The 11,272-nt window shown below is 35.8% G+C and overlaps 1 protein-coding gene across 1 annotated transcript; it reads left to right on the top strand.

The window, feature by feature from the left end:
- Nucleotides 1–6,465: 6,465 nt before the first annotated feature.
- LOC149175139 (pectinesterase-like) lies at nucleotides 6,466–9,180 on the top strand. The gene is made up of 2 exons (XM_089419528.1): nucleotides 6,466–7,520; nucleotides 8,306–9,180. The coding sequence occupies exons 1-2, from the start codon at nucleotides 6,494–6,496 to the stop codon at nucleotides 8,989–8,991; spliced, it is 1,713 nt and encodes a 570-aa protein (XP_089275654.1). The 5' UTR covers nucleotides 6,466–6,493; the 3' UTR covers nucleotides 8,992–9,180.
- The last annotated feature ends 2,092 nt before the right edge of the window (nucleotides 9,181–11,272 follow it).

Genomic DNA, 11,272 nt, shown 5'->3' with positions numbered 1-11,272 from the left:
ATGAAGATGATGAGGAGATGGTTGAAATACATCCCCAAACATCAGCACTGACACAAGGGCAGCAAGAGACACCCTTGAGGAGAAATGAAAGTGCTTCTCCAAGCACACCACAAGGACGAAATTCAAGTACTTCTTCAAGCACTTGTACACCAAATGAAAGAGGTAAGAAGTTCAGAAATTTAAGTGACATTTATGAACAAAAGGCAACAAATGAAGGTATGAACTCTTTGTTTGCTTTATATTGTCATGTTGATGACCCTTTTCATTTCGAAGAAGCAATTAAGGATAGGAAATGGATAGAAGCTATGGATGAGGAGATCAATGCCATAGAAAGAAACAAGACATGGGATTTAGTTGAACTACCAAAAGGAAAGGAAGTCATTGGAGTTAAATGGGTCTACAAGACCAAGAGTAGTGCTGAAGGAAAAATAGAAAGACACAAGGCAAGACTGGTTGTCAAAGGATATAAGCAACAGCATGGGAGAGACTATGAGGAAACTTTTGCATCAGTTGCTAGAATGGAAATCGTGAGAGTAGTTCTGTCCATAGCAGTAAAAAACAAGTGGAAAGTTTAACAAATGGACATGAAGTCAGCATTCCTAAATGGAGTGTTAATGGAAGAGGTTTACATTGAACAACCTCTAGGCTATGTAAACAAAGGCCAAGAGCACAAAGTGTGCAGATTGAAGAAAGCTCTTTATGGGCTGAAGCAAGCACCAAGAGTGTGGTAAAGTAGGATAGATTCCTATCTACTGGAAAATGGATTTGAAAAGTGTGAGGGAGAACCCACCCTCTACATCAAAGAAAAAGATGGTAAAATACTAATTGTTGTGTTATATGTTGATGATGTTATTTTCAAAGGTAATGATGATTACCTTATTGAAAATTTCAAAACAATCATGAAAGAAGAATTTGAAATGACTAACATGGGTTTGCTGAGATACTTCTTAGGAATAGAAGTAGAACAAAATGGAAATGGGATTTTTATCTCACAAGAGAAATATGTTAATGAAGTGTTGGAAAGATTTAATATGCAGGAGAGCAAAACAGCAATCACTTCCACAGTGATGGGATTAAAACTCAACAAAGAGGACAACAACAAGGATTTTGATCCTAGTTTGTACAAGAGCATAGTTCGTAGCCTCATGTATTTGACTGCAACTAGGCCAGATATAATGCATGTTGTTAGTTTGATTTCCAGATTCATGGAGAGGCCAACAGAAGCACATTGGCAGGCAACAAAAAGGATTCCGAGGTATGTTAAAGGTACTAAAAGGTTTGGCATTTTATATACTATTTCAGAATGTTCAGATTTAATTGGATACATTGATAGTGATTGGGCTGGAAGCGTAGATGATCAGAAAAGCACATCTGGTTAAGTTTCCCACATGGGTTCAGGAGCCATTTCATGGGCTTCTAAAAAATAGCCTATTGTAGCGTTGTCTACAGCAGAAGCAATATATGTGGCAGCTACAGTAGCAGTGTGTCAAGCAATTTGGATGAGAAGGATGTTAAGGAGTTTATGCCAAGAGTAAGCAAAAGGAACTGTGATTTTTTGTGACAATATCATAGCTATTGCATTATCCAAGAATATTGTGTTTCATAAGAGAACGAAACACATTGACACAAAGTTTCATTACATCAGGGAATTAGTAAACAATGGAGAAATTATTTTAAAACACCGCAGAACTCAGGAACACGTTGCAGACATTTTGACCAAACTATTGGGGCAGAAATGTTTTGAGTTTTTGAGGAAGTGTCTGGGTATGACCGATAACCCAGCAGTTGAAATTAAAGGGGAGTGTTGAAATGGTACTTTCAACTGCAGCATTTATTTTTGAAAACCGCCAGTTTCCCTGCACCACTTTTCACTGAATGGTGGTATTTCTCTGAGGGCAGTGAGCACATCCATCAGCGACACATGTCTAAGCAGTTTTCCAAAACAACCTTCCCCGACACATAAACTTTAGTAAATGAGTCTGTGCGATATTGGCTGACCACTGTACGATTAACGTGGAGTAAAATCCACGGTTAATAATAATAAAAAAATATATCGCCATGCTGAAGTAATTAAAGTAATTTACTGCGGTTGGTAAATGTAGGTGAAGTTTTAATTTTATTGTTTTAAAATTACGGGTGTAGTTTTTTTTACAAGTAAGATGTAATGTTTTTTTTTTTGTTAAAAAAAATGTAATACGCAACAGCATAGAAACAGAGTTTTGTTTTCCCTATCTATGCAGCAACTATTAGACTACTTGAGAAGACTTCAATTGCAACAACATCAGCGCAAATGTAAGAAAAATTTACACAACAGTGTTGAATTTTTTTGAGAGATAGAGTGTTTTGTAATCCACAGCAGTGCAGAGGCAGAGAGCTTCTCTGAGTTTCTTTTGCCGCTTCCGTGAGCTCTGAAGATTTGGGTTTCATTTTTTGGTCAAAATTTTTTCAGTTTCCTTTAGAAGAATCCCTCTGAGAGAGGAAGACTTTTGTAACAACAATCTTGTTAATGAATACAAAGTTTTTTTTTGTGTGTTGCTGAAACTCTGTCTTCAGCAAACAATTTTAGTTTCCTGTGTTAAAAACAGAGCATTATTCTCTATTCATTGTTGTTTTGAAATTATGAGAAATTCCCAACAAGAGGAACTCAACCCATGAGTAGAAGTGTAGAGTAACATCATAGTATTAACACCTAAGAGATATACCATAACCAAAATTATCTAGTGTACTCAAGGAGAAATATAGGTCTACAAAGGAGCGAAATGGTGTTGAAAAGTTGGTTGGTGGCCGGATTAGGGTTTTTGTTAAATAAATTAATCCAATGAAATCATATCCTCACAATGACAAGAACCATAGATGCGTAATTCTGTCCAAATTTGAAGACAAATTTGTAATGAGGAAGGCTCTTTCACTCATTTAAATGATAAACTGCAAGAGGAACGTCATAAAAATGTTCAGATTGATGAAGCAAACAAGATTTATCTTACTTTGTTTGATTGAAACTACCTCACAATGATACTGGTTCACGGGTGATATGGGATGAAATTACAATCCTTAGATCTCGTAATCCATGTGTTAGTTAAATCACTGATTAAAATGATAACATCAGATAGCATATCTAAGTTTAACTTATACCTGAACATGTATGCGTATGGGATATATAACAAATTTAGCATATAACCTAGAAGTGGAAGCACATAAATAATTCTACAAGTGTGAAATAGCTTTTATTCCCTTCTTCTCACATTCCTTTTTTATTTGTATATTATCTAAATGTTTTATTATGAGCACACACATATTATCTCACATGAATTTCACTTTCATGTGCCACATTCACATGATCTATAAAAAAACACATAATTGAGCATTAACAATTTACTTATTAACATTAGAACACTCTATTATACTTTTTCCGAGTTTGATTTAGGAAGTTTTTGATTTGTATAGTGTCTAAATGTTTTATTATGAGCACATACATATTAATTCACTTGAATATCCCTTTCATGTTCCACATGATGTGTAAAAACCACATTAATGAGCATTAATGATTTATTTATTAGGATTAGAAGACTCTACTATACTTTTTTCCAAATTGATTTAGGAAGTAGATGACGGGTGTCATCATAGAAATTATTTATCTAACATGAACATGTCAAGGTCTCTTTGGTCGAGTGCTTAAGGCATGTGTCTTCTAAGTACATGGAGTTTCCTCGTGAGAATTTGAATCTATCACGCAGTGTTTTCATGCTTTTCAATAGTTCAGATTAGTAATGACACAATTATATTAAATATTTATTTATTATTTATTTATATATAAATATCACATTAAAGGAATTGGTAAAAGGCGTTGGTAACCTTTGATCTCTCAAACGCAGACATTTTGGGAAATCACGATTCTTGGAATACAAGATAATTTCGTAAAACGTAATTCTCACTGTCACTTTTGTGCTAGAGAATATTGTTTTCCATAGGTCGATTAAGTAATCTTGTTAAAATGCTTCCACGTCATAATTCTCATTAGCACAAAGTTCTCATGGGGGTCTATCATTTCTTTTTCAATGTTTTACAATGCAGGCTTCGAGAAAAGACAAAAGATAAATGATAGGGTTGTTGTTAAATAAATTAATAGAATGAAATCATATCCTCACAATGACAAGAACCATAGATGCGTAGTTCTGTCCAAATTTGAAGACAAATTTGCAATGAGGAAGGCTCTTTCACTCATTTAAATGATAAACTTCGAGAGGAACGTCATGAAAAAGGTTCAGATCGATGAAGCAAACGAGATTTATTTTACTTTGTTAGATTGAAACTACCTCACAGTGATATTGGTTCAAGTGTGATATGGGATGAGGTTACAATCCTCGGATCTCGTAATCCAAGTGTTCGTTAAAGAATTGATTAAAATGATAATATCACATAGCATATCTAATTTTAAATTATATCTCAGCATGTAGCATGTATGCGTATGGGATATATATAACAAGTTTAGCATACAACCTAGAAGTGGAAGCACATAAATAATTCTACTAATGTGAAATAGCTTTTTTCTCTTTTTCACACATGTCCTTTTTATTTGTATATTATTTAAATGTTCTATTATGAACACATACATATTAATTCACATGAATTTCACTTTCATGTGTGGTAAAAAAGCACATTAATGAACATTAACAATATACTTATTAGCATTAGAAAACTCTACTCTACCTTTTTCCAAATTGATTTAGAAGTTTTTGATTTGTATAGTGTCTAAATGATTCACATGAATATCTCTTTCATATGCCACATGATGTGTAAAAAACACATTAAAGAGCATTGATTAATGATTTATTTATTAGCATTAGAAGACCCTACTATACCTTTTTTCTAAATTGATTTAGGAAGTATATGAGGGGTGTCATCAAAGAAAGTATTTATATAACATGAACATGTCAAGGTCTCTTTGGTCGAGTGGTTAAGGCACGTCTCTGCTAAGTACATGGGGTTTCCTCGCCAGAATTTTAATCTCTCACGCAGTGTTTTCATGCTTTTCAATAGTTCAGATTGGTAATAATACAACTGTATTAAATGTTTATTTATTATTTATTTATATATAGATATCACATTATCACATTAAAGGAATTGGTAAAAAGGCGTTGGTAACTTCTGATCTGTCAAAAGCAGACATTTTGGGAAATCATGATTCTTGGAATACAGGATAATTTCGTAAGACGTAATTCTCACTGTCACTTTTGTGGCAGAAAATATTGTTTTCCATAGGTTTATAGGCAATATATGTACTCTATAAAACGTAATTAAGTAATCTTGTTAAAATGCTTTCACGTCATAATGAAATTCTCATTAGCACAAAGTTCTCATGGGGTCTATCATTTCTTTTTCAATGTTTCACATTGCAGGCTTCGAGAAAAGACAATACATAAATGATAGGCAATATATATTTTCCTTCTTGTCCCTTTGTATCTTTTATTATATAATGCAGGTCATTTAATACATATTCATTAACCATTGTTTTAGTTATATATTTATTTGTATTTCTTTTAATAATACTATTTCGCTCCTATGCATACATGTAATCTGCTGACGTTTCAATAGAAGTATAGACAAGTAAATTACTTTAAAGCTTGCTCTTGAAATACAATGGTGATGATATATCGCTCACAGTGGAAATGGGAGGTCCCCTTCATGTAAAGCGGCCAAACATATTTACGCACTGTAGTGAGCATGAGTGACAATTACGATAGATTCTTAACTTACTCAATAATTCATGCAAACAAAGTTTTGGTTGCCCCAATGTCGAGATACATTTTACGGCAAGGTAGGATCAAAGACTAACATGTGAGTCAGTGTCAACAGGTAGTGATCACCAACTACGCGTATTCTGACTTTTGATTATGGTTCCCCCATGTTTCGGTGGTCAACATGTTATTTATAAAAGTGTTTGGTGAATAAATGACAGGCTAATGTCGCATTAGAGAGTTCTTTAGGGAATGAGAGAATTCAAAGTAGGTTGGCGGCACGAAACTTCTATTGGCGATGCCGCGTTAAAACGTCAAACTGGTGAGTGTACGAGCTCAACGGAAGTCGAATAGGTAGACTGTAAAAGAAGACAACTGGATGAGGTAGAAGATAATTCCCACAGGCTGCAAGTTACGTCCATCCACTTGCGTCTGGCGCGTGGAGGGACCTGTGTGGAGGCCATGGACATGGTCACAATCTTCTACGTTGAGAGCTAATATTCTGTGGCGTGGAGGGCCCACAATTTCTGTGGAGGCCATGGATGTGGCGGTGGAAGACCCCCAAGGCGGTGCCAGATACATGCCGCGTCAGTTGATGTGGCATCGGTAATCGATCCGTGCAGTGATCCGGAGTTGGTGAAAAGCGTATAGGTTATTTGTTCCAACATCACCTCCTGCTTATATATATATACATGTTTTGTGAGAGAGAGTGAGACAACAGTTTGTTGATACATTACATTGCAATTAAAAGAAAAGTAATGCATTCTGCAATGGCTTTTAGATTTAGGTTTAAGGCTTTGGTTTTCTTTATCATATGTCTCAGGTTTGTCCAGATGGAATGCAATGAACTGCCTCATCGCGGTTCTCTCAAATCTGCTTGCGACGTGACATTGGATCCTAAATTCTGTGTTTCGACAATGTCGAGCCTGTTTCCTGGATCACTGCAAGCAAATTCCATGGATCTCGGCAGGATGGCTCTCAGGCTGGGCATTACCGAAGGACAAAAAGTGTTACAAATAATTTCTCGTGTGCCACGATTGGCATTCAAAGGCAAGCAACTGGATGCTATTGAAGATTGCATGCAGTTGTACGATCTAACGTTGGACGGCCTGAGTAAATCCTTGTCGAATGTTACTGCCAATTCTTTGAAGTGGAGGCAGGCAGTTGACATTCAGACTTGGCTTAGTGCAGCTCTTACTAATCAGGCTACCTGCCTCCAAAGTCTTGAGGAGGCTAGCGGAAGCCTGCAAAATATTTTGACTAAGTGGGTGCTTAATATGTCGCGAGTTGTAAGCAATGCTTTGGCTCTTGTCAAAAACATTTCTGTCGTTGGTAAGGATTCCAAGAGTCCTCCTGCGCACAGCCGACGCCTGTTATCCAATCCAAGGAGTCATGATCAAGTTGATGTAGTCGATGATGATGAATTTCTTTCACATTATGGAGTCGTCAATGATGGATTCCCTTCATGGTTGTCTGCTTCAGACCGAAGGAGCCTTCTTCAAACCTCTGAAGAAGATGACGGTGCTTTAGACGAGAATGTCGTCACCGTGGCTCAGGACGGCAGTGGTAATTATACCACAATTACTGACGCACTGAATGCTGCTCCAAACAAAAGTTCAGATAGATATGTGATACATGTTACAGAGGGAGTCTACCAGGAATACATTGAGGTGCCCAAATACAAAACAAATATTATGTTGGTGGGAGATGGCATAAACTCCACTGTGATCACTGGAAATAGGAGCGTTGTGGACGGATGGACAACATTTCGCTCTGCAACAGTCGGTAAGCTGTTTTACTCGTTTCTATCGTTATGTTTTTAGTTCTTCCTTTGTCACGTTGAAGACCTCGTGTTAGGTTGAGGTGAAGCGCTTTAATGCTAGAAGTATTGCTAATTTTGATAAATCTGTTATGTATATATTGCATGAAGCCAACAAATCCCTGCTTACATTTCCTCGTTTTCTGTTGTGACTATTTTTTACTAATCACTCTGAGAATTACCTGGCTTATGTTCAATAACATCATGGACATCCATGCAGATTCCCAGACTAATTCAGAATCTCACTGTCTAGAGAGGTCAATTGTGGATTTCAGATTCTGGGAAATTTTTAGAATTTGGGATATTCTTAGAATCTGATAGTCTGGAAAGGTCAAACAATTGAGCTCTCTCAGATTCCAGAATATTTTCCGAGGTCATAATTGTTTAACGAGGTCTTTTCCTAAAAGTTGTCTAAACAATTAAAGCTAGATAAGTTGGGTATTTATATGTAGATTGCAGATTCGATGAATATCCCAGAATTTGATAGTCACGCTAGGGGTCAAACAATTAACCTATCCTCAACTTCAAATTCTCAATTTCTAAAATATTCCCATGATCCGTTCAATGTTAAGAATTTTTGAATTTGTGTATTATGGAATTTAAGAAGGATATGCCACTTTTGTAAACATTCTTAGTGTAGCCTCTTCTTTATTTATTACAACTTCCGTGTCTTCATCCGTTACTATACAGTCCCTTTGGCTGGAGTTTTCTTTTATCGTCGCGCTGATTAGTGAAATATTTGTGATCGCAGCTGTCGTGGGGCAAGGCTTTATCGCTCGGGATATCACTTTTGAGAACACTGCGGGACCAGAGAAGCATCAGGCTGTCGCCCTCCGAGTTGGGTCGGATTTATCAGCATTCTACCGCTGCAGCTTTAAAGGCTACCAAGATACTCTCTACGCACACTCTCTTCGACAGTTCTACAGGGAATGCGACATTTATGGCACAGTTGATTTTATCTTCGGCAACGCTGCAGCTGTGTTTCAAAACTGCAATCTATTGGCTAGAAAACCGATGGATAATCAAAAGAATTGTTTTACTGCTCAAGGAAGAGATGATCCAAATCAAAACACTGGAATCTCTATTCAAAACTGCAACGTCTCTGCTGCGCCTGATCTAGCTCCGGTGAATAGCTCTTTCCAAACATTCTTGGGAAGGCCATGGAAAAATTACTCTCGTACGGTTTATATCGAATCATATATAGATGATGTCGTCGATCCTGCGGGTTGGCTGGAATGGTCGGGGGACTTTGCTTTGACGACGCTCTATTATGGCGAATATATGAATTCGGGACCCGGAGCAGGAACTGCAGAGCGAGTTCAATGGCCTGGATATCACACCATGAATATTTCTGATGCTCAAAATTTCACAGTGGCTAATTTCATTTCTGGTGATGCATGGATAGAAGACGTGCCCTTCGATGCAGCCTTAGATTAACAAGAATGACAATATCCTGTTGTATTCGTCACTAAGAGCTGCTTCCTGAGCATTAGAATTATCTCCGTTCATTGTTTCTTAGTTTCAAGTGTAGGATTCTTTAGAATTATTTATTGATTTCAATGTAGCATTCGAGTGCGATGCAACCGTAAATTATCCAGAGATATTAATAACAGTTAAAAATAAGTTTCCTCGTAATGTTACGCATTTGTTTGATAAGTATTATTAGTGGTAAGCGATGACTTTCGTACCAATTCATTAAAATAAGCGGTGACTTTTATTTTTTATTTTAATCGACGGTACAGATAAATCCTCGAAGGAATATGTCGATATCGAAGGAAGGTATATCTTTCGTCTAGTCGATATCGACGGCTGTCGCGTTAAGGCTTCATTGTGCGTGCACCAATCACGTTACTATTCTGTTTTTCCAGGAGGGAAATTCAACTCTATTGGAGCATGTGAAGATGAATGGCAGATTGAACAGCATGAGGAGGTGTTGGTGCGGATGGCAAAAGATAAGGAGCACATTTATTTACTCCCACTCACATACAATGCCCTAAATAAACTAAAGTTTAACACATTTACTAGTGTTGCACATTAAAATTTATAAATTTAGAGAATTTCATTATTTTCATAAATGTGTAATTTTTACATTCAACGCTATATCTAGGGCATTCAACGCTGTGATATAGGGTGAATAAATTTACATTAACATAGCCCTAGGGCAAGTGTTTGTCCGATGCCCTAGATAAGTGAAAGTTCTGCAAGACACATTCGTTGAAGTGAATGTATTCATAGTTTGATGGTGTTTTTAGAAAATTGCTATTGTGGTCTGATAAAAAAAGCTATAAAAATCATTTAAATTTTCATGTACAAGGTCATTCTTTTTCAGTATTACAATGAGAATCTAATTTAAATCGGTCAGAATTTAATTTAATTCAACCCTTTTTTATTTTAGAATGAAAAATTGGGCAGAACACTCATAGGGTCTTCCACGCATGGCAATTATGAAAGAAGTGCCTGGCACAATAGGCTTCTTTTCTCCTATTTTCGAATGAAAAATTGCACACATCTGACACTCATAGGGTCTTCAATGCATGGCAATTATGAAAGAAGTGCCTCGCATAGTAGGCTCCTTTTCTCCTCCATTGTTATTATGACTGTGCAAGGAGAAAGATATGATGGTTAAAATACTTTTTTCAACTTAAAGTCCTTCCAAAGTTGATATATTAACCTGTTTTTATCAATGATGTATAAGGCAAGCCTACTTATTCCTTTTGCCAATTTCTTGGATCTGAATGCCCATAACGAATTACAGCATACAGTCTCTAATTAACTAGTTAAGAAAATGGAATAAAAATAAATTTAAATAATTAAATTAAGATTTTATGTACAAGGTTATTTTTTCAATATTATAATAAGAATTAAATCTAAATAGATCAAAATTTAATTTAAACAATTTAAATGATATGTTTTTATATAAGGGAAAAATAATTTTTAAGTATTGCTTTTTTATTAGATTTATTTTATTATTTTAGATATATAAATTAAATTGTTGGTGATCATTTTTATCTGTAATCATCAAACCGTAATAACTATTAAAAAAAGTGTAATAAATTTGGCATTTCACATTGTGACAAATATTGTCTCAATATGAAAATCAAGCATGGTCAATAATCATGATCACATTGTGAAAAAGATTGTGTCTTGGTCCAACGTCACATTGTGGCAATGATGGTCATCCAAGGTCAAGCATGGTCTGATGTCACACTATTGCAAAGATTGTCTCAATATGAAAATAAACCATGGTCAACCATGGTTGACCATAGTCCAACATCAGTTTGTGAGAAAGATTGTCTAAATATGAAAATCAATCATGGTCCACCATGGTCAATCATGGTTAACCATGGTGACATTGTAAGAAAGATTGTATCAAGTTCTAATGTAGCATTGTGTCAACCATGGTTAACCATGGTCCACTGTCGCATTATGACAAAGATTGTCTCAATATGGAAATCAACCATGGTCCAATATCTCATTGTGAAAAATGTTGTCTTTGTATGAAAATCAAACATGGTCAACCATGGTCCAACGCCGCATTATGACAAAGATCATCTCAATATGAAAATCAACCATGGTCATCCATGTTTATTTTAAGGTTTATAATATTTATCTTAGAGTTTATATACCTTGGGTTTATTATATTAATCCCTTGGGTTTAATATTATTCCCCTGGGTTTATTATTTCGTTTGGTTTATAATATCAATGTGTTGGGTTTAT

This window comes from Pinus tabuliformis, chromosome 4_1, assembly GCF_031772625.1.
Source record: "Pinus tabuliformis cultivar Carrire ecotype Pingquan chromosome 4_1, CPIR1, whole genome shotgun sequence".
In the NCBI taxonomy this organism is placed as follows: domain Eukaryota; kingdom Viridiplantae; phylum Streptophyta; class Pinopsida; order Pinales; family Pinaceae; genus Pinus; species Pinus tabuliformis.
Note: the sequence above shows the minus strand (reverse complement) of the source record. Positions and strands in the feature narration are given on the sequence as shown.